Below are 25,292 nucleotides of genomic sequence, written 5' to 3' on the forward strand. Positions count from 1 at the left end.
TAATACATACAAAATATGTGTTAATCAACTATTTATATTATTGGTAAGGCTTCCAGTCAATGGTAACTAAAGTATTTTAAAATAAAAAATTTAAAAAGCAATATTCAAGTTAATTGCACAAAATACAATTGGGATAAATGGAAAATCCTAACTCAAGGAATGAAAGGAAAAATCTAAGCATTCTGCCTGTGCTGGAACACAGTTAAACCTAAAATCTCCTTTATAAAAATTTTGAAGTAATGTTCAGGTGGACTTCTGGTGAAGATGGCAGAGTAGGAGGATCCCAGGCTCACCTCATCTTATGGTTACATCTACGTAACAGCCATATCAGTATAAATAAAAAAGAAAATGTTCTAAAGACTGACAAAACAGACTCCACATGAAGAGGGTAGAAAGGGCAAAGACGCAGCGGGAGCCAAAGTGACCTGTGGGTCTGTCAGAGGAAAGGAAGGATGCCACAGGCATATACAGGGAAAGAGAGCAGACCCCAAGCTATACACCCCAGGCATGAAAGACCCACACACCGGGAAGACAAATCTAAGGAACACCTGGCTTTGAAAACCAGAGGGATCTAACTTCCCATGAACTTAAAACTGGTGGGGCTTCACACAAGAAATTTTAAAACTCAGCAGGCTCAACTCTGGAAGAACCAGGGAACAATAGAAAACTGAGTCCCCATCCTTAAGAGATAATACAACAAACAACTCCACTGAGATATAGCATACAAACAGCAGTTTGAAAAACACTTAGGGTATACAAGAAGGAGGTTTCTTTATTAACCTCAGAGCATGTGCTGGAAGGACAAGGATCTTTGGGAGACTTCTGCAAGACCACAAAGCTGGCAGATATCATTTCCCTTCCCACTCCCCAGCCTAGATACACATACATACACCTGCAGGAACCAACACAGCACCAACACTCTCCATATACCTTGCTAAAAGTGTGCCCCACCCCCACTATGTCTTCTGTAGACTTACCCCTTCCACACCAACATGGCCTTTAGACAGTTTTCTCAGGTGGCTGCAAGATACCTTCCACAGAGGACTGGTATGAACCTTGCTGGCACCACACACACCCCGCTGCCTCCATATTCCTCTACAGACAGTCCCCACCAACACACCCTTGCCAGGAGATCACCCAAAGAAGTAACACAAACCAGGCAGTGTGCTTACAGCCCCAAGAGTAGCCAGCACCATTCCAAAATGACTCCCACCCTGGGGCAGAAGGAAAGATAAGCATACATATGAGTTCAACTGCAGCCCCAGCAGGGAGCTGAGGGCAGACATCTGGTCTGACAGCAAGCTCAGCCTACCAACAAAAATTTCACAGGAGACAACATGGGGAGAATACCCTTCAGTTCTGAGCTATCGACACAAGATATGAGCTTGACTCAACTCAAGCCCAAGGCAACTACCAGACAGGCCCATAACAACACAAGGACCAAACCCTGCCCACTAGAGTTAAACAGAGCCATTGTAGATGACTGGAATGAAGACAAATGAGGCTCGGCCATAAAATTAGGGTATGTGCAACAAAGACAGGAGACATTCCAGAAGTGTCAAGTTCTGGTGAACAGGGGACATTGCACTACAGGACCTGCTCTTCATAAGACCACTACTTACAAGAGCATGTGTCTAACATATAGAAAGAGACACAGAGAATTGAACAAAATAAGAAAAAGGAATATGTCCCAAATGAAAAAAAATGACAAAATCACAGCAAGAGAGCTAAACAAAACAGAGAAGTAATATGCCTAAGGGAAAATTTAATGTAATGGTCATAGAGATACTCACTGGAATTGAGAAAAGAGTAGAGAATTTCACAGAGATGCTCAACAAAGAGGTAAAAAACATAAACAAGAACCAATCAGAAATGAAGAATTCAATAACTGAAACTGAATATACACTAGAAGGAATAAATAATACAACAGAGAAAGTATGGGATCCCTGGGTGGCGCAGCGGTTTAGCACCTGCCTTTGGCCCAGGGCACGATCCTGGAGACCCGGGATCGAATCCCACGTCAGGCTCCCAGTGCATGGAGCCTGCTTCTCCCTCTGCCTGTGTCTCTGCCTCTCTCTCTCTCTGTGTGTGACTATCATAAATAAATAAAAAAATTTTAAAAAAAAGAACAGAGAGGAGGGGAGGAGCAAGATGGCGGAAGAGTAGGGTCTCCAAATCACCTGTCTCCACCAAACTACCTAGAAAACCTTCAAATTATCCTGAAAATCTATGAATTCGGCCTGAGATTTAAAGAGAGACCAGCTGGAATGCAACAGTGAGAAGAGTTCACGCATCTATCAAGGTAGGAAGACGGGGAAAAAGAAATAAAGAAACAAAGGCCTCCAAGGGGGAGGGGCCCTGCGAGGAGCCGGGCTGAGGCCGGGGCGAGTGTCCCCAGGACAGGAGAGCCCCGTCCCGGAGACGCAGGAGCTGCACCGACCTTCCCGGGCGGAAAGGGGCTCGCGGGGAGTTGGAGCAGGACCCAGGAGGGAGGGGATGCCCTCGGGCTCCCCGGGACAGTAACAGCAACTGCGCGCCCAGGAGAGTGCGCCGAGCTCCCTAAGGGCTGCAGCGCGCACGGCGGGACCCGGAGCAGCTCGGGGGGCTCGGGCGGCGGCTCCGCGGAGGGGGCTGCGCGGCCCGGGAGCGCGAATCCACCAGCGCAGGCTCCGGAGCACAGGGCGCCGGGACACAGCCCAGGATCCAGCCTCCTCCGGGACAGGCAGAGGCCGGGAGGGCCCAGGACAGCGAGGACGCTCCTGCCCCAGCTGAGCAGATCAGCGGCCCCGCCCCGGAGCCTCCAGGCCCTGCAGACGGAGTTCCTGCCGGAGCTGAATCCAGGTTTCCAGAGCTGCCCCGCCACTGGGGCTGTTCCTCCTGCGGCCTCACGGGGTAAACAACCCCCACTGAGCCCTGCACCAGGCAGGGGCACAGCAGCTCCCCCAACTGCTGACACCTGAAAATCAGCACAACAGGCCCCTCCCCCAGAACACCAGCTAGACTGACAACTTCCAGGAGAAGCCAAGGGACTTAAAGAACACAGAATCAGAAGATACTCCCCTGTGGTTCTTTTTTTTTTTTTTTTTTTTTTTTTTGGTTTTTTTGTTTTGTTTTGTTTTGGTTTTTTTTTGTTTGTTTTGTTTTGTTTTGCTTTTTGATTTGTTTCCTTCCCCCACCCCCCCTTTTTTTTTCTCCTTTCTTTTTCTTTCTCTTTTTCTTTTTTTTTCTTTCGTTTTTTTTTTCTCTTCCCCCTTTTTTTTTTCTCTTTCTCTTTTCTTTCCTTCTTTCTCTCCTCTCTTTTTCTCTTTTTCCCAATACAACTTGCTTTTGGCCACTCTGCACTGAGCAAAATGACTAGAAGGAAAACCTCACCTCAAAAGAAAGAATCAGAAACAGTCCTCTCTCCCACAGAGTTACAAAATCTGGATTACAATTCAATGTCAGAAAGCCAATTCAGAAGCACTATTATACAGCTACTGGTGGCTCTAGAAAAAAGTATAAAGGACTCAAGAGACTTCATGACTGCAGAATTTAGAGCTAATCAGGCAGAAATTAAAAATCAATTGAATGAGATGCAATCCAAACTAGAAGTCCTAACGACGAGGGTTAACGAGGTGGAAGAACGAGTGAGTGACATAGAAGACAAGTTGATACCAAAGAGGGAAACTGAGGAAAAAAGAGACAAACAATTAAAAGACCATGAAGATAGATTAAGGGAAATAAACGACAGCCTGAGGAAGAAAAACCTACGTTTAATTGGGGTTCCCGAGGGCGCCGAAAGGGACAGAGGGCCAGAATATGTATTTGAACAAATTCTAGCTGAAAACTTTCCTAATCTGGGAAGGGAAACAGGCATTCAGATCCAGGAAATAGAGAGATCCCCCCCTAAAATCAATAAAAAACGTTCAACACCTCGACATTTAATTGTGAAGCTTGCAAATTCCAAAGATAAGGAGAAGATCCTTAAAGCAGCAAGAGACAAGAAATCCCTGACTTTTATGGGGAGGAGTATTAGGGTAACAGCAGACCTCTCCACAGAGACCTGGCAGGCCAGAAAGGGCTGGCAGGATATATTCAGGGTCCTAAATGAAAAGAACATGCAACCAAGAATACTTTATCCAGCAAGGCTCTCATTCAAAATGGAAGGAGAGATAAAGAGCTTCCAAGACAGGCAGCAACTAAAAGAATATGTGACCTCCAAACCAGCTCTGCAAGAAATTTTAAGGGGGACTCTTAAAATTCCCCTTTAAGAAGAAGTTCAGTGGAACAGTCCACAAAAACAAAGACTGAATAGATATCATGATGACACTAAACTCATATCTCTCAATAGTAACTCTGAATGTGAACGGGCTTAATGACCCCATCAAAAGGCGCAGGGTTTCAGACTGGATAAAAAAGCAGGACCCATCTATTTGCTGTCTACAAGAGACTCATTTTAGACAGAAGGACACCTACAGCCTGAAAATAAAAGGTTGGAGAACCATTTACCATTCGAATGGTCCTCAAAAGAAAGCAGGGGTAGCCATCCTTATATCAGATAAACTAAAATTTACCCCGAAGACTGTAGTGAGAGATGAAGAGGGACACTATATCATACTTAAAGGATCTATTCAACAAGAGGACTTAACAATCCTCAATATATATGCTCCAAATGTGGGAGCTGCCAAATATATAAATCAATTATTAACCAAAGTGAAGAAATACTTAGATAATAATACACTTATACTTGGTGACTTCAATCTAGCTCTTTCTATACTCGATAGGTCTTCTAAGCACAACATCTCCAAAGAAACAAGAGCTGTAAATGATACACTGGACCAGATGGATTTCACAGATATCTACAGAACTTTACATCCAAACTCAACTGAATACACATTCTTCTCAAGCGCACATGGAACTTTCTCCAGAATAGACCACATATTGGGACACAAATCGGGTCTGAACCGATACCAAAAGATTGGGATTGTCCCCTGCATATTCTCGGACCATAATGCCTTGAAATTAGAACTAAATCACAACAAGAAGTTTGGAAGGACCTCAAACACGTGGAGGTTAAGGACCATCCTGCTAAAAGATAAAAGGGTCAACCAGGAAATTAAGGAAGAATTAAAAAGATTCATGGAAACTAATGAGAATGAAGATACAACCGTTCAAAATCTTTGGGATGCAGCAAAAGCAGTCCTAAGGGGGAAATACATCGCAATACAAGCATCCATTCCAAAACTGGAAAGAACTCAAATACAAAAGCTAACCTTACACATAAAGGAGCTAGAGAAAAAACAGCAAATAGATCCTACACCCAAGAGAAGAAGGGAGTTAATAAAGATTCGAGCAGAACTCAACGAAATCGAGACCAGAAGAACTGTGGAACAGATCAACAGAACCAGGAGTTGGTTCTTTGAAAGAATTAATAAGATAGATAAACCATTAGCCAGCCTTATTAAAAAGAAGAGAGAGAAGACTCAAATTAATAAAATCATGAATGAGAAAGGAGAGATCACTACCAACACCAAGGAAATACAAACGATTTTAAAAACATATTATGAACAGCTATACGCCAATAAATTAGGCAATCTAGAAGAAATGGACGCATTCCTGGAAAGCCACAAACTACCAAAACTGGAACAGGAAGAAATAGAAAACCTGAACAGGCCAATAACCAGGGAGGAAATTGAAGCAGTCATCAAAAACCTCCCAAGACACAAGAGTCCAGGGCCAGATGGCTTCCCAGGGGAATTTTATCAAACGTTTAAAGAAGAAATCATACCTATTCTCCTAAAGCTGTTTGGAAAGATAGAAAGAGATGGAGTACTTCCAAATTCGTTCTATGAAGCCAGCATCACCTTAATTCCAAAACCAGACAAAGACCCCACCAAAAAGGAGAATTACAGAACAATATCCCTGATGAACATGGATGCAAAAATTCTCAACAAGATACTGGCCAATAGGATCCAACAGTACATTAAGAAAATTATTCACCATGACCAAGTAGGATTTATCCCTGGGACACAAGGCTGGTTCAACACCCGTAAAACAATCAATGTGATTCATCATATCAGCAAGAGAAAAACCAAGAACCATATGATCCTCTCATTGGATGCAGAGAAAGCATTTGACAAAATACAGCATCCATTCCTGATCAAAACTCTTCAGAGTGTAGGAATAGAGGGAACATTCCTCAACATTTTAAAAGCCATCTACAAAAAGCCCACAGCAAATATCATTCTCAATGGGGAAGCACTAGGAGCCTTTCCCCTAAGATCAGGAACAAGACAGGGATGTCCACTCTCACCACTGCTGTTCAACATAGTACTGGAAGTCCTAGCCTCAGCAATCAGACAGCAAAAAGACATTAAAGGCATTCAAATTGGCAAAGAAGAAGTCAAACTCTCCCTCTTCGCCGATGACATGATACTCTACATAGAAAACCCAAAAGTCTCCACCCCAAGATTGCTAGAACTCATACAGCAATTCGGTAGCGTGGCAGGATACAAAATCAATGCCCAGAAATCAATGGCATTTCTATACACTAACAATGAGACTGAAGAAAGAGAAATTAAGGAGTCAATCCCATTTACAATTGCACCCAAAAGCATAAGATACCTAGGAATAAACCTCACCAAAGATGTAAAGGATCTATACCCTCAAAACTATAGAACACTTCTGAAAGAAATTGAGGAAGACACAAAGAGATGGAAAAATATTCCATGCTCATGGATTGGCAGAATTAATATTGTGAAAATGTCAATGTTACCCAGGGCAATATACACGTTTAATGCAATCCCTATCAAAATACCATGGACTTTCTTCAGAGAGTTAGAACAAATTATTTTAAGATTTGTGTGGAATCAGAAAAGACCCCGAATAGCCAGGGGAATTTTAAAAAAGAAAACCGTATCTGGGGGCATCACAATGCCAGATTTCAGGTTGTACTACAAAGCTGTGGTCATCAAGACAGTGTGGTACTGGCACAAAAACAGACACATAGATCAGTGGAACAGAATAGAGAATCCAGAAGTGGACCCTGAACTTTATGGGCAACTAATATTCGATAAAGGAGGAAAGACTATCCATTGGAAGAAAGACAGTCTCTTCAATAAATGGTGCTGGGAAAATTGGACATCCACATGCAGAAGAATGAAACTAGACCACTCTCTTGCACCATACACAAAGATAAACTCAAAATGGATGAAAGATCTAAATGTGAGACAAGATTCCATCAAAATCCTAGAGAAGAACACAGGCAACACCCTTTTTGAACTCGGCCATAGTAACTTCTTGCAAGATACATCCACGAAGACAAAAGAAACAAAAGCAAAAATGAACTATTGGGACTTCATCAAGATAAGAAGCTTTTGCACAGCAAAGGATACAGTCAACAAAACTCAAAGACAACCTACAGAATGGGAGAAGATATTTGCAAATGACATATCAGATAAAGGGCTAGTTTCCAAGATCTATAAAGAACTTATTAAACTCAACAGCAAAGAAACAAACAATCCAATCATGAAATGGGCAAAAGACATGAACAGAAATCTCACAGAGGAAGACATAGACATGGCCAACATGCATATGAGAAAATGTTCTGCATCACTTGCCATCAGGGAAATACAAATCAAAACTACAATGAGATACCACCTCACACCAGTGAGAATGGGGAAAATTAACAAGGCAGGAAACAACAAATGTTGGAGAGGATGCGGAGAAAAGGGAACCCTCTTACACTGTTGGTGGGAATGTGAACTGGTGCAGCCACTCTGGAAAACTGTGTGGAGGTTCCTCAAACAGTTAAAAATATACCTGCCCTATGACCCAGCAATTGCACTGTTGGGGATTTACCCCAAAGATACAAATGCAATGAAACGCCGGGACACCTGCACCCCGATGTTTATAGCAGCAATGGCCACGATAGCCAAACTGTGGAAGGAGCCTCGGTGTCCAACGAAAGATGAATGGATAAAGAAGATGTGGTTTATGTATACAATGGAATATTACTCAGCTATTAGAAATGACAAATACCCACCATTTGCTTCAACGTGGATGGAACTGGAGGGTATTATGCTGAGTGAAGTAAGTCAGTCGGAGAAGGACAAACATTATATGTTCTCATTCATTTGGGGAATATAAATAATAGTGAAAGGGAATATAAGGGAAGGGAGAAGAAATGTGTGGGAAATATCAGAAAGGGAGACAGAACGTAAAGACTGCTAACTCTGGGAAACGAACTAGGGGTGGTAGAAGGGGAGGAGGGCGGGGGGTGGGAGTGAATGGGTGACGGGCACTGGGTGTTATTCTGTATGTTAGTAAATTGAACACCAATAAAAAATAAATTAAAAAAAAAAAAAAAAAAGAACAGAGAAAGTAGAAGAATAGACCACTGACCTACAGGACAGGGTAATGGAAAGCAATCAAGCTGAACAGAAGGGAGAAAAAAATAATAAAAAATGAAAATAAAAAAATATATATAAAAAAATAAAAATAAAAAATAAAAAAAAAATTTTTTAAAAATGAAAATAGATTTAGGCCACAAAGTAACACAACAAGCATGGTAAGAGGAACATTCTAAGGACCCCAGAAAGACATGAAAAAGAAAAAGGGGCAGAAAAATTACTTGAAGTAATAATAGCTGAAAAATCTTCACAAATCCGGGGAGAGAAACATACATCCAGATTCAGCAGACACAGAGTCCCCAATAAAATCAACCCAAGAAGGTCCACACCAAGGCATACAGTAATTAAAACAGCAAAATGTAGTGATAAAAAGAGAATTTTAAAAAGAATGGGAGAAAACAGGTACATGCAAGGGAAATTCCATAAAGATATGAACAGTTTTCAGAAGAAACTTTGAAGGCTAGAAGAGACTGGCATGACAAATTCAAAGTGCTGAAGGAAAACAAAACTGCAACCAAGAATAATCTCTCCAGCAAGACAATCATTTAGAATAGGAGAGATAGAGTTTCATAGACAAATAACATTAAATGAATTCATCTAAATCAGCCATACAAGAAATATTAAAGGGAATTCTCTGAGTGGAAAGGTAAGATCATAATAAGAAAAGTAGGCAACATTAAAGCAGTAAAAAGTATGTCAATAAAAATCAGTCAAGGGATTTGCAAAACAGAAGGAAATATAAAAACACCATATATCTAAAACATGGGGGAGGGGAGACAGAGTAACAATTTAGTGCTTTTAGAATGGATTCAAACTTAAGCAACCATTAACTTAATATAGACTGCTACATGCAGATGTTATATATAAAACTAATGACAACCACAAACAAAAAACCACTGATGTGCAAGAAAACAAAGAGAAAGAAATCCAAGCACATCACTAATGAAAGCCAGCAAACAATTAGAGAAGAGATCAAGAGAAAAAAGGAACAGAGAAAAACTACAAAAACAAGCATAAAACAACAAAATTGCAATACATGCCTACCAATAAATACTTTGAATGTAAATGGACTAAATGCTCCAATCAAAAGATGCAAAACGACTAAAATGGAGAAGACCCATCTATATGATACCAAAAGACTCACATCTGACATAAAAACACATGTAGACTGAAAGGGAAGGGATGGAAAAACATTCATCATACAAATAGATGTAAAAAGAAAACCAAGTAGCAATACTTGTAATGTTAAAAACAGACTTTAAAACAAAGATTTTAACGAGACAAAAAAGGATACCATTTAATCATAAACAGTACAACCCAAAAATAAGGTATAATCATAAATGTTTATGAACCCAACATTGGAGCACCCAAAAACATAAAACAGCTAATAACAAACAGAAGTATTCAATAGCTACACAATAATAGAAGAGGACTTTAACTCCCCACTTACATCAATGCATAGTCATTCAAAGAGAAATCAACATGAAAACAGTGGCTTTAAAGGACACATTGGACAAGATGGATCTAACAGATTTATTCAGAATATTCCATCCTAAAAAAGAACACAATTCTTTGCACATGCACATGGAACATTCTCCAGAATAGATCACGTTAGGCCACAAAACAAATCTTAACAAATTCAAAAAGATCGAAGTCATACCAGGCATCTTTTCCAACCACAATGGTATGAAACTAGAAATCAACCACAAGAAAAAATCTAAAATAAACACAAATACATGGAGGTTAAATACACGCTACTAAACAATGAATGTGTCAACCAAGATATCAAAGAGGAAATCAAAAAATGCAAGGATACAAATGAAAATGAAACCACAAGGCTCCAAAAACTTTGGCGTGCAGCAAGAGGAAAGTTTATAACAATACAAGCCTATCTTAAGAAACATGAAAAAACTCAAATAAACAACATAACCTTATACCTAAAAAAGCTACCAAAAAAAAAAAAAAAAGAACAGATGAAACCCAAAACCTGTGGTAGGGGGATCCCTGGGTGGCGCAGCGGTTTGGCGCCTGCCTTTGGCCCAGGGCGCGATCCTGGAGACCCAGGATCGAATCCCACATCGGGCTCCCGGTTCATGGAGCCTGCTTCTCCCTCTGCCTGTGTCTCTGCCTCTCTCTCTCTCTGTAACTATCATAAATAAATAAAAATTTAAAAAAAAAAAAACCTGTGGTAGGAAGAACCAATAAAGTTTAGAGCATAAATAAAATACAAACCAAAAAACAAAAAACAAACAAAAAAAAACAATGGATCAATGAAACCAGAAGCTGGTTCTTTGAAAATATCACAAAACTGATAAACCTTCAGCCAGACACATCAAAAAAATGAGAGGGCTCAGGCAGCCCGGTGGTTCAGCAGTTTAGCGCCGCCTTCAGCCCAGGGCCGATCGTGGAGACCCCGGATCGAGTCCCATGTCGGGCTCCCTGCAGGGAGCCTGCTTCTCCCTCTGCCTGTGTCTCTGCCTCTCTCTCTCTCTGTGTCTCTCATGAATAAATAAATAAAATCTTTAAAAAAATGAGAGGGCTCAAATGAAAATCAAAAATGAAAGAGGAGAAACAATAACGGACAACACAGAAATAGAAAGGATTGTAAGAGGATATTATGAAAAACTATATGCTAACAAATTGAACAAAATAGAAGAAATTGAGTAATTTCTAGGAACATTTAACTTTCCAAACCTTCACTGCAAAGAAATTAAACATTTGAACAGATCGACTGCCAACAGTGAAATTGAATAAGTAAGCAAAAAACTCCCAGCAAACTAAAGTCCAGGACCACGTGGCTTCACAGGTGAATTCTAAATATTTTAAGAAGTTAATACCCAATTCTCCTCAAATTATTCCAAAAAATGGAAGATGAAGGAAAGGTTCCAAATTCATTCTAAGAGGCCAGCATTACTCTGATACAAAAACCTGATTAAAAAAGGGAACTACGGGGGGAGTAGCCCCGGTGGCGCAGCGGTTTAGTGCCACCTGCAGCCCAGGGTGTGATCCTAGAGACCCGGGATCAAGTCCCACATCAGGCTCCTTGCATGGAGCCTACTTCTCCCTTGCCTGTGTCTCTGCCTCTGTGTTTGCGTGTGTGTGTGTCTCATGAATAAATAAATAAAATCTTAAAAAAAGGGGGGGGGGGGACTACGGGCCAGTATCTCTGAAGAACATAGATGCAAAAATCCTCCAGAAAATACTAGCAAACAGACTCCAACAATACATTAAAAAAATCATTCACACAATCAGGTAAGATTTATTCCTGGGCTGCAAGTGAGATTCATATTTGCAAATCAACCAATATGATACGTCACATCAATAAGAGAAAGCATAAGAATCATATGATCAGGGCAGCCTAGGTGGCTCAGTGGTTTAGCGCCGCCTTCAAGCCAGGGCCTGATCCTGGAGACCCAGGATCAAATGCTACATCAGGCTCCCTGCAGGGAGCCTGCTTCTCCCTCTGCCTGTGTCTCTGCCTCTCTCTCTCTGTGTCTCTCATGAATAAATAAATAAAATATTAAAAAAAAGAATCATATGATCGTTTCAATAGATGCAAAAATAGCATTTGACAAAGTATAAAATCCATTCATAATTAAAAAAAAACTCTCAAAAAATAGATTTAGAAGGAATATACCACAACACGATAATGGCCATATATGAAAAACTAAAAGCTAATGTCATACTCCATGATGAAAACTAAGAGCTTTCCCCCTAATATCAGAAACAAGACAAGGATATCCATTCAAACCACTTTTATTCAACATGGTACTGGAAGTCCTAACCACAGCAATCAGACAACAAAAAAATAAAAGGCATCCAAATTGGTAAGGAAGAACTAAAACTCATAATTTGCAGATGACATAATACCATACATAGAAAACCCTAAAGACTCCATCAAAAAACTACTAGAATTGATAGATTAATTCAGTAAGGTCACATGATACAAAATCAATGTACAGAAAATCACTGCATTTCTATACACTAATAATGAAATAGAAGTTAAGAAAACTGTCCTGACATTTGCACCAAAATAATAAAATACCTAGGAATAAAGTTAACCAAGGAGGTAAAAGAACTATACTTTGAAAACCATAAAACACTGATGAAAGAAATGGAAGATGACACAAACAAATGGAAAGATATTCCATGCTCGTGGACTGGGAGAACAAATATTATTAAAATTAAAATCTACAGATTTAATGCAATCCCTGTCAAAATACCAACAGCATTTTTCACAGAACTAGAACAAATAATCTTAACATTTGCATGGAATAAAAAAAATACTCTGAATAGCCAAAACTTGAGGTATCGCAATCCCAGATTTCAAGATATACTACAAAGCTGGAGTAATCAGAAGAGTATGGTACTGGCACAATACAGACACATAGCTCAAGAGAACAGGAAAGAAAGACCAGAATTAAGCTCAACATTATATGGTTAATTAATTTTCAACAAAATTAATTTTTTTCAACAGAGGCAAGAATATGCAACAGGAAAAAGTCTCTTCAACAAATACTGTGGAGAAAATTGGACAGCAACATACAAAGGAATGGAACTGGACCACTTTCTGAAACCATACACAAAAATAAATCAAAATGGATTAAAGACCTAAATGTGAGACCTGAAACCATAAAAATCCTAGGAGAGAGGATAGGCAGTTATTTCTCTGACAACCACTGTAGCAACATTTTTCTAGATATGTCTTCTGAGGCAAGGTAAACAAAAGCAAAAATAAACTACTGGAACTACATTAAAATAAAATGCTTCTGCACAGCAAAGGAAACAACAAAACTAACAGACAACCTACAGAATAGGAGAAGATACTTGCAAACGATATATCCAATAAAGGATTAGTATCCACAATACATAAAAAACTTCTACAACTCAGCACCAAGAAACTCCACAAATAACCCAATTAAAAATGGACAAAAGACATAAACAGTCATCTTTCCAAAGAAAACATAAAAATGACCAATAGACATATGAAAAGATGCTCAACATCACTCATCATCAGGGAAATGTAAATCAAAACCACAATGAAATATCATCTCACATCTGTCAGAATGCCTGAAATCAAAGACACAAGAAATAAAAAGTGTTGGTGAGGATGTGGAGAAAAAGGAATCTGTTGGTGGAAATGCAAACGGGTGCAGCCCCTGTGGAACATAGTATGAACATTCCTCAAAAACTAAAAACAAAATTAACATATGATTCAGTAATTCTGCCAGTATTTAACCAAAGAATAGAAATCCACTAATTCATGAAGATGTAAGCATGCATATGTTTATTGCAGCATTATTTACAATACCTAAATTATAGAAGCAACTCAAGTGTCCAGTGATAGATGGATAAAGATGTGGCAGGTATATACACAGTGGAGTATTACTCAGCCATAAAAATGAATGAAATCTTACTATTTGCAACATGTATGGATCAAGAGAGCATAATGCTAAGTAAGTCAGAGAAAGACAAATACCTTATGATTTTACTCATACGTAGAATTTAAGAAACAAAACAAATGAACAAAGGAAAAAAGACAAAAAAACAGACACTTAACTATAGAGAACAAACTGATGGTTACCAAAGGGAAGGGACAAGATGGTTGAAACAGGTGAAGGGGATTAAGAGTACACTTATTGCAATGAGTACTAATATACAGACTTGCTGAGCCACTATATATAGTACAACCTGAAATCAATATAACACTGTATGCTACATGTATTGGTTAAATTAATTAATTAAGCAAGCATGCTGGAGTTAGAATATAAATAATTTTTTTAATGAATGAATGAATAAGTTTGCTTAACATGTCCCTGGTTAACTGACAGGTTTACTGACTTAAAATGAAGTGACACATGCACATTTATTATACAACTGATTTTTAGGAACTGCAACAGTGATAAAAATTATTTTTATAATTCTAATTTTGGGGGGGTATTACTAACTGGTTGACCCAAACCCTAACTGTCCTAGTCTCTATCTCCTCAAGGTAAGGTAATTCATCTACTTTTTGGATTTTTATTTTGTTATTGTTATAGACAGAAACATCTGTTCATGTGATTAGAAAAAATTGACAAGCATCAGCAATGGGTTTAATGATGTAAATTTAATTTTCAGAGAATTCACTAGACAAAAAGTTAATCTGTCCAATTTAAAAAGTCATATGCAGGGGTGCCTGGCTGTCTCAGCTGGAAGAGCATGCAACTCTTGATCTTGGGGTTGTGAGTTTGAGCCCCACACTGGGTGCAGAGATTACATAAAAAGTCATATGCATGGCAAGGCAGTTAAAACTTCCACACACTATGTTATAGCAGCACCAAGCACACATCTCCATTACATGAATATATACTTACTGAACGACTGACAGAGGTCTGATTTTCCTTCATAAACTACTGTTTATTACTCCAGAAAAATCACTAAACATTGGTAAAGAAATTCTGTTATCTACCCAACAAACCTGGTATATCAGATACAGAATACTAACAATATTTGAAATACTTTCCAATAATGGCATAAGAATAAATGAAGGCAGGCTTTCTAGCAAATCTTTAAAGAATTTTTAAATGGCCTTTGCCTAAACAGTAACCTTGCATTTGATTGGCTTCAAGGAAAACAATGTAGGTATTCAAGAGGATAAAAGTACAAATTATGAATTTATGTATTTTTGCATACCTGAAGATTGGCAAAATCCAGTATGTGAAGATAGCACTAAATTTTCAGTCACAGGCTTAATTTTCTGCTCATCACTGCTTCCCTCGCCTACAGAATTCTGATCATCATCTCCTATATCAGAAGAAGATGATGATGTAATGTCAGCTTGCTTCCTTTTAGTGCTTGTTCTTAGGGAGTTTCTCATTTTCTCCTTGACATTGACTGTCTTCTTTTTTGCTGAAGTTCTCTGTTTCTTTAGCTTTTTATTGTCTTCAGAACTTTCCTCACCATCAGAAGATGATGAGCCAATATGTACTTCCTTGGTATTTCTCTTTGAATTTAAATTTCTTCTTTCATTCAGTTCTATTCTATTCAGTCTCTTATCAGAAGAATCACAACCGTCTTCTTTCATGGAATATTTCTCAGTATCAGATGATGAACAATCTTGTCTCTTCCTTGAACTCTTTTCAGACAAGTTACATCTTTTCTTCACTCTATTGGATGCCCCATTCTTACTCTTTTTATCTTCTGAAGAATCACAACTATCTCTTTTTCCCTGTAATTTCTCAGCATTATCAGATACTTCACCTTTCTTTTTAGAAGTTTTATCTTTTGTTTTTTTACTTTTCTTTTCTCCATAAGTTGTATCATTCTTATTTTGTTTTATACCTTTAGGAAAAGGAGAAACAACTTCTCCCTCGGGTAGTTTCTCAGTGCTATCAGATGATGATTCATACTGTTGTTCCATCTTAATTGTACTTTTCTTCAAGTCTGTAGTTTTCTTTTCTTTTACTTCAGTTCCCTTTTTACTCTGCTTTTTATCATCTTCAGAGGATTCATCACTCTGTTCTTTCTTTGGGAAATTCTCAAGAATGTCAGATAAGCCTGCCTGTACTTTCTTACACATTTTAGTTTTCAAATGCTTACTCTTTTCTTTAGTTTCAGCAACCTTTTTATCTTCTGGAGAATTAAAACTAGCCTCCTTTCCTGAAGGCAGCTTATCAGCACCATCAGAAGAAACACCTGACTGTTGATTCTTAGAGATTTGATCTCTTAAGTCCATGTTTGTTCTGTCTTTATCAATTGTGCCTTCAGCTGAAGAGAAATTCTCTCTCTCTTGTTTCCTTTCAGCATCATCAGATGATCCTTCATGGGCAGTCTTCAAATTTTTCTGCCCTTGATTATCCATTCCTTTTTTTCTGTGTTTTTCATCTTCAGAAGAATCATAGTCTTCTTTATTTGGAACTCTTTTTTTGGTTGTTCTGGCAGCCCCAATTTTACTCATGCTTTTTATCTCTTTTTCTAATTCTGAGTCATAATTGGACGATTCAGACTGGTTTTGTCGTTTCTTTTTAGAAATTATAGATCTTTTAGCTGATTTGCCTTTTTTAATGTCATAATCTGAACCAGAAGTAGAACTTTTTCGTTTCCTTTTTCCTTTATCATCTTTCCCTGTTTGGGTCTTTAAATCATATAAAGTCTTCTCGTGATTTGTATGAGTTTCATTAATATCAGTATCTGAAGAAGAACTGTGACTCATCCTGGATACCTCTTTGAGGATTGCTAACATTTCATCAGAATCTGAATTCTGATCCACAATCTCTGACTGCTTAGATTTAGGCAATTTATTAGGTTTAGGATTATTTATAGCACTGTCAGAAGAATTTCGCTTATCCTTTTTTCTCATTGGAACTGATAGGTTTTGTTTCTCCTTAACTATTTCATTACTTTCTTCATCTGAATTAGATGTTGGAGGATTGGTTTCTGTCTGTCGCCTCAAGGGTGTGGTCTTTACACGTGGAGATCTTCGAAGATCAGATTCTTCTGAGAGTAATGGAACTTCACTTTCAAACAAATGCTCATTATCATTCTTTTCCTGTCCAAGTCCACAGTTCTCTGGCTTAGGGTTCAGACCAGAACTTTTATAGCCATCTTTATCTTGTGGTACTTCCTGACAATCAGCACCTTTAATTGGAGAATTAGAAAGGGAAACAGGAGTGAGTTTAACATATAATTCTTTAGTTACTTTAGCTGTAGTTTTTGATTTAATACCTCCTCTGTTGTCTTTGGAAGTAATATTTAATTTTACAGAAGAATTCTCCAGTTCTTGCTCAGTTCCACTATTGCCATCTCCCTGATTATCTGTTGAACTCTGAACTTCCATAGCTGTCTCAAGATTCTCAAAAATGTCTTCTGGAACTGAGGAAGGAACAGAAACAATATCCATGTCTAAATCTTCAGAAGTGTTAGCAGGTTCATACTGAGGTTCTTCTTTTTTATCAGATTTCTTATGTTCACCACTGACACTTTTATTTGCTCTTTGTTCCTGTACTGTATTACTCTGATCCATGTGCTCACTATCCACCTGCTTTCTTGACAGTTTAGCTTCGGATTTTGAAATATCCTTCCTTTCCAAAGCACCGGGTTTTTCTCCTTTTCGTACTTTTGTTTCAGACTTAGCATCTATGACCTTATGCTCTTTGGTATTTTTCTCTTTGTTTAGAGCATCCAAAGCTCGAATCTCTGAATTCAAATCTTCTTCTAATGCAAGATGAGCTTTCTTGATATCAGCCAACACAGATTTAAAAGCCTTAAGCTGACGTAACTTTGTAGCAGAATTGATTTCTGAATTATCTGCTGCCTGCTTCAAAAATTTCACATAACTGGAGTTCATGTTAGTTGTAGTCTCAATCAGTTTTTTTGCCTTCTTAATCATCTCTTTGGGCACAATTAGTGCTGAATAAGAGTAGGTTACTGAACCAGAACATGAATCATCTAATTTCTTTTCTTCTCCATTACAATTGGAACTATTTTTCTTTGGAGAGAATCTGGGTGTATGGTCATATACTTTATTACTCTTTTCATTGTCAACTTTTATCTTCTTTTTATTTTGTTGCAACAACTGTTCTAAATTTTCAAATACACTATTACATGCAGTGACCAAGTCCAACAAAGGTTCTGGGTGACAAATATAGCAATACCACTGGTTGTTTTCATCCATTATTGTAGAGAGTTCTTTTCGGCCAAGGTTGCGCAGAATGCATTTCTTGCAGAAGGCATTATGGCAAAAGTCACAACAAATCAAGTTTCCACCTTCTGCACACCACCTGAAATTATTTAAAAGATGAAAATATTATTCTAAAATGAAACTCACTTTAAATTTTTCCATTATTAAAGAAATTTAAATTTTCCTGCCAGGAACTTTAATAGTAAAGTACTTTGGGTCACCTGCTTATTCTTTACCGGAAACCTAAAACAGACATAAACCTAAGGTTTTGTGAAAAAGAATAACCATCCATTAAAGACATCAATGATGATACTATAAAAAATGGATCTAATAACATACTATGTAAGAATTTCCCCCCATAAGAAGCAGGCAATACTGAGTTTTAGTTCATCTTGATTTATTACCTACCTACATTGTTCATCCATTCCATCAGAGTCTCGGCTAATATCATCACTCATGTAATATTTAAAGCAATTCTATTAAAAGAAAAGGGGAAGGGGACATTTTATATTCAAAATGGATAGCATTCATAAATGACAAAAACTTTATTTTTAAGTCATTAAAAAAAGTAAAGGCAATGTGTGTGTATTTATATGTTTTAGAGAATCAAAGCAAACTACTACCTTATCCAATACTAGTATTTTACAGACATAGGAATATCTCAGTAAATTAATCCCTTGAAATATATTCCCATATCATCAAGTATCACTATTCCTTATATAAAGTTTATAAAAGATTTTGGTAAAGCAAGTTTCTGATTTCATAATACTAGCTACTAAACCTCTACATAAAATGTATTAGGTGTTGCTGCTACTTAACGTATTTAGTAGCCTTCATATATAGACAGCTACCATGCGTACAGCTAAGAAACATTATCCTACATTAAGATACATTCTCTTTGGGCAGCCCGGGTGGCTCAGCGGTTTAGCACCGCCTTCAGCCCAGGGCGTGATCCTGGAGACTGGGATCAAGTCCCACGTCAGGCTCCCTGCATGGAGCCTGCTTCTCCCTCTGCCTGTGTCTCTGCCTCTCTCTGCCTCTCTCTCCCTCTCTCTCTTATGAATAAATAAATAAAATCTTTAAAAAAAAGATGCATTCTCTTTAAATCTCAAAACATAGGCAAGATAGGGAAGTATTACACCCAACTTGAGAGAAAAGGCTAATACATAAGTAAATTTCCTCCAGTCATACAATTAGGTGACAGGCAAAGCTGGTATTCAAATCCAAGTCTGACTGACTTTAAAATCATTTTCACTAAGTCTGAAGAAAGGGAAGGTTCCATGCCTACTGATGACAGTACTGATTACCAAAACAAATTAGGTTCAACAGATTGGTCCTTAGAAAAACCCAATTATATATATTTGAAGAAAAAGGAAATACACATTACAAATCTAGCAATATAAAAGTCAGCTATCCCATTTTAAAACTAGAAGTTACAACATGTCCCCTAAATAGGCTTCTGGCTGAATTCAAAGAATGGAGGGACACAAATTGCTAGAGGGAAAAGTAAATTTAGTCCACTTAAGTAGGTCTATATCAAAAATTCATACAATAGAAGACCTAGATAGAACTGCAACTCAGGAAAATCTGGTTTGCCCCAGCATTTCAAGGAGGCATTCTGTTGGGAAACAAACTAACACAGAATTAATCTTAGCAGTAATGAGTTAGGGAAATCATAACCTTGATATTATAGATATTTAAAATTAACTCCAAGATATTACTAATAAAAGAGTATACATAGACTGTTAAAACTATCTTCAACACATAAGAGACATTTTTAACTCTATCATCTTGAACTCACGCCAAAACCCTGCCCCATGCAGAAAGTTTAGATTTGGGTAATTAGAATACATAAGAGGGAAGGTTATAGGGATGCCTGGATGGCTCAGCGGTTGAGCTTCTTCCTGTGGCTCAGGGCGTGATCTCAGAGTCCCAAGATCTAGACCCATACATCAGGCTTCCTGCATGGAGCCTGCTACTCCCTCTGCCTGTGTCTCTGCCTCTCAATCTCTCTCTCTCTCTCTATCTCATGAATAAATAAATAAAATCTTTAAATAAAAAAGAGGGAAGGTTATACAATATACATGTGCATACACATATACTCTTAAGATTTGCCAACACACCATGCTCTCCTTCACTCACTAGCCTTTGGATACCAAGTTGCCTCTGTTTACAATATGCTGAGTCAATCTCACTTCACCAGGCTAATTCCTATTTATATTTAGATGCCAGCTTATATTATCTACATTATAAAGACCTCCCTACCCAACTCCAAAGTACACAGGCTTCCTGAATGTTCCCATACTCCACAATACTTCCCCTACCATGGCACTTAATGGGCTTTTTGTAATGTCTGTCCTCTCCACTACAATATAAGCCCTCCAAAAACAGAGACCATTTCCATCTCCTTCATCACTATGCACCAAAAGTCTGACACCATAAACCAAAAGTCTAACACACAGTAAACATTCAGATATTTGTGGAATGAATTATAAACAGATCATTACATACCTTACAAATAAGTACTTGCAGTGAAGGATGTCTATAAATGGAATCTTTCTGAAAATGATTGACCTGTTGTCCACAAGCTGTGCAGCTCACAATCCCATGAAGCCCATCTTCTAGGAGAAAGGAGTCACCATTATTGAGACATACACACACACACACATAAAAAAAAAGATATTTACTTTAGTCAGCATTTTGCAATTTTCATATTGGAAATTAAATACTTGATAATCCTTAGAAAAGTTGACATTGTGGACACAAAAGGTTAATAATTTTATAGACTTACTAAAAACATGACAATCATGGCAAATTCCAGAACTACAAATCCTAATCTGTCTCCTTTTACAGATGCAAATCCTATTTCTCACAATAACTTGATAAAACATGAAGAGACTCCATAAGAGAAGTTCTAAAAATAGGGTCAAGAGCTCTTTTCACTTTGCTATTGCCTTGCAAATAAATTATCAGTTCTTAAAGAATGGGGAAGCCAGTGACATATGTGGAATAGTCTTTTCCTTATACTTAAAAGTTAGGTATGCCATTAATTTTTTACCCTCAAAATGAATATGTCAGCACAGACTCTTCCAATATAGTATGTGAAAACCTGATAATTTTAAATTACCAATTTCTTACCTCAGATTGACTTCAATACTATCCATAATCCCCACTACCCTATCTTATATGTGTATTTCACTATCCATTCAATGTCAGCACTGTCTACTATTTCCAATTAAGGACAAATAAGACTTGCAGAAATATCTATCCATCCTGAGAGCAAAACCTGAAAATGACTTGGAAGATGAGGGAGGAAGAGCCCCATTCCACAGTGTCTACCGGAAAACAGTCTGAAGATGACCCAATGCAACAAAGAGGAAATCTCTCCTACCTCACTCTCACCCCTAGTCCTGCTTAGAGCAGTGCTTCACAATCTGACCTAAACATCAGAATCATCTGAAGAAACTTTTTAAAAGCAGAGACAGCCATTCCCACCCCTGATCTACTGAATGAGAATCTACTAAACTTTATTTTTTTTTAGTTTTACAGAGATTCTGATGTGCAACCAAGATCTTGATACAAGTAAAATGGTAGATTATGATTCCAAACAGGCCAATGAAAATGCCTGCATTCACAAATAAAAAGGAGAGACAATTAAAAGAATAAGCTATATCTATCTCTAAATAAAAGACAAAACAATACACACATTTCTAACCTTTCAATTTTCTTTTTTTTTTAAAGATTTTATTTATTTATTCATGAGAATACACAGAGAGGAAAGAGAGAGAGGCAGAGACACAGGTAGAGGGAGAAGCAGGCTCCATGCAGGGAGCCTGACGTGGGACTCGATCCCAGGTCTCCAGTATCATGCCCTGAGCTGTAGGCGGCGCTAAACTGCTGAGCCACCGGGGCTGCCCCCTTTCAATTTTCTATTTTGTTTTTTTCTTATTCTTTAGGTCCAAAGCACCACGGACCCAAACATTATGACAAATATTCCTATTTGCAGAAGTTAAAAAAGTTTTACGAGTTTTAACAGCACCATCATACTTTTCAGGACAATATGGAGAATTTGAAGACTCACTATATAAGTTTCTAGTATTTTATTATTATACTGTCCCATATTAATGTTTGATCTTGAGTACTCATATATTCTGTATTTGTTTTAACAGAAACAAATGCATAGTGTGCTTCATTTCAATAGTGACTGCATTAAGATACACTAACAAGACAAAAGCTAGACTATGAATGTTCATCCAATGTTAACATAATAAATATTAAGCTTATTTTATGTACTTTTGCAATATATCAAAAACTAAACAAAACTAAGTGATCCTTTGGAGAATTTCTCCCACATATGCACAAAAAATCATATACACGGTATTCATTGCACACTAAGTAGGAAAACGGAAAACTTTGAAAACAAAAAATTGGAAATAACTTCCATTTGGGAAATGGACAGTTTACTCATTTAACAAAATTCTACATAGCAGTGGAAAATAAAAAACCAGCCGTACCTTCACTGAGATGGACACACTTCAAAAGCAATGCTGAATGTGAAATGTTGAAAAGAATAAACACAGGATACTACTTTGTATATTTTAAGTGAACAATAAATGCTTTATGAATAAACATGTGTAAGAAAAATATAAAAACATACACATGCACAGAAACTTCAAAATATTCATTATTAGAGGGATAGGAGGGAAAGCCTAGGTGGCTTAGCGATTGGGTGCCTGCCTTTGGCCCAGGGCGTGATCCTGGAGTCCCGGGATCAAGATCCGCATCGGGCTCCCTGCATGGAGCCTGCTTCTCTCTCTGTCTATGTCTCTGCTTCTCTCTGTGTGTCTCTCATGAATAAATAAATAAATTTTTAAAAAATGGAGAGGAGGAGGAGGAAATGGAGAAGTAAGACTGAACCAATATTTAAGTGGGATGTGAAGCCAATATTGAATAATGGTGAAATGTTATTTTATGTATTTGTTTCTACATATATACACTTTACATTTTTATTTTTAGTTGTGAGATATCTTAATGATTATAATATAGTGTATAAATGGAAGAGGCATCTTCATAGGAGTTCAACACATTTTAACAGATCCAAAGAGAAAATTCTATAAAATATTAATATAAAAAACTGAAGATGACACAAAGAAATGAAGACATTCCATTCTAATGGATTGCAAGAACAAGTATTATTAAAATGTCTATAACTACTCAAAGCAATTTACACATTTAATGCAATCCTTAAAAAATACAAACAGCATTTTTTCACAGAGCTAGAACAATCCTAAAGTTGATATGGAATCACAAAGACCCCCAAATAGCCAAACCAATCTTGAAAATGAAAACCAAAGCTGAAGGTAACACAATTCCAGACTTAAATTATTTACAAAGCTGTGGTAATCAAAACAGCATGGTACTGGCAGAAAAACAGACACAAAGATCAATAGAAGAAAAGAGAAAACCCAGAAGTAAGACCATAATTATATAGTCAATCTTTGACAAAGCAAGAAACACTATCTAGTGGGGAAAAAGACAGTCTCAACAAAAGAAAGAAAAGAAAAGAAAAAAAGAAAAGAAAGAAAAGAAAAGAAAAGAAAGAAGGAAGGAAGGAAGGAAGGAAGGAAGGAAGGAAGGAAGGAAGGAAGGAAGGAAGGAAGGAATAAGGAGGAGAGGAGATAGAGATTAAGTAGATAGAGAGATAATGCTGGAGGGGTGAGAGGGTAGCTTATTTTGTCTTTCGGTTCTTCCTTTACGTCCATCTCCCCCCTCCCTCACTCCCTCCTCACCCTCCCCCTCCTCCTCCCCTCCACTCCCACCCTCCCGACCTCCCGCCCGCCCCCCCGCCAGAAAGAAAGAAAGAAAGAAAGAAATCTCTTCAACAAATGGTGCTGGGAAAACGTGATAGCTACATCCAAAAGAATGAAACTAGACCATTTTATTTCACTGTACACAAAAATAAACTCAAAATGGATTAAATGCCTAAATGTGAGACCTAAAACCATAAAAATCCTAGAAGAGGGACACCTGATTGGCTCAGCCAGTGGAGCATGTGACCCTCAATCTCAGAATTGTGAGTTTGAGCCCTGTGTTGGGTGTAAAGCTTACTTAAAAATAAAATCTTTAATAAAGAAAATTCTAGAAGAGAGCACAGGCAGTAATGTCTTGACACCAGCCATCATAACACTTTTCTAGATTTGTCGCCTGGCAAGGGCAATAAAAGCAAAAATAAACTATTGGGATAACACCAAAATAAAAGGCTTCCCTGCACAGTGAAGAAACAATCAACAAAACTAAAAGGCAACCTACAGAATGGAAGAAGATATTTGCAAATGATATCTGATAAAGGGTTAGTATCGAAAATATATAAAGAATTGATAGAATCCAACACTTAAAAAATGAACAATCCAATTAAAAATGGGCAGAGAACATAAACAGACATTCCTCCAAAGAAAACAACAGATGGCCAACAGACACATGAAAAGATCCTCAATATCAGCCATTATCAGGGAAATGCAAATCATAAATACAAGAGATATCACCTCACAAAGAGATATCACATCACACCTATCAGAACAGCTGAAGTAAGAAAAACAAGTGTTGATGGGGCGCCTGAGTGGCTAGTTGGTTAAGTGTCTGCCTTCAGCTCAGATCATGACCCCAGGGTCCTGGGATTGAGCCACATGGCAGGCTCCCTGCTCAGCAGGGGTTCTTCTTCACCCTCTCCCTCTTCCTGCCACTATCCCTGCTTGTGCTTGTACACACTCCTCTCTGTCAGACAAAATATTTTAAAAAAACAAGAAAATTAAAAACAAGTATTGACAAAGACGTGGAGAAAAAAGGAACCTTCTTGCACTATCGGTGGGAATGTCAACTGATGCAGCCACTCTGGATTACTCAAAAAGTAAAAAACAGAGGTATGATCTAGGAATTGCACTACGGGTATTAGCCCCCAAAATACAAAAACACTAATTCAAAGGGACACATGCACATGTTTATAGAAGCAATATTTACAACAACAGCCAAATTATGTAAGCATCCCAAGTATTCACTGAAAGATGAATGGATAAAGAAGATATGGTGTATATATACACAATGGAATATTATCAGCCATAAAAAATAATGAAATCTTGCCATTTGCAACAACATGGCTAGAGCTATAGAGTATAATACTAAGGATAATAAGTCAGAGAAAAACAAATACCATATGATTTCACTCATATGTGGAATTTAAGGGGAAA

The 25,292-nt window shown here is 37.9% G+C and overlaps 1 protein-coding gene across 6 annotated transcripts in view; it reads right to left on the bottom strand.

Moving 5' to 3' along the window:
• Positions 1-25,292, bottom strand: part of ATRX (ATRX chromatin remodeler) — a 332,654-nt gene that overhangs the window by 198,124 nt on the left and 109,238 nt on the right. For 4 of the 6 annotated variants that reach the window (XM_038587761.1, XM_038587756.1, XM_038587759.1 and 1 more), the window contains 3 exons: positions 20,563-20,672; positions 18,460-18,527; positions 15,066-18,151 (listed from right to left, as the gene is read on the bottom strand). In XM_038587761.1, coding sequence (XP_038443689.1) covers positions 15,066-18,151; positions 18,460-18,527; positions 20,563-20,672 — 3,264 coding nt within the window. The remainder of the gene's footprint in view (positions 1-15,065; positions 18,152-18,459; positions 18,528-20,562; positions 20,673-25,292) is intronic. The other 2 variants (XM_038587760.1, XM_038587757.1) reach the window with 1 other exon arrangement.

This window comes from Canis lupus, chromosome X (assembly GCF_011100685.1).
Source record: "Canis lupus familiaris isolate Mischka breed German Shepherd chromosome X, alternate assembly UU_Cfam_GSD_1.0, whole genome shotgun sequence".
Lineage (NCBI taxonomy): Eukaryota > Metazoa > Chordata > Mammalia > Carnivora > Canidae > Canis > Canis lupus.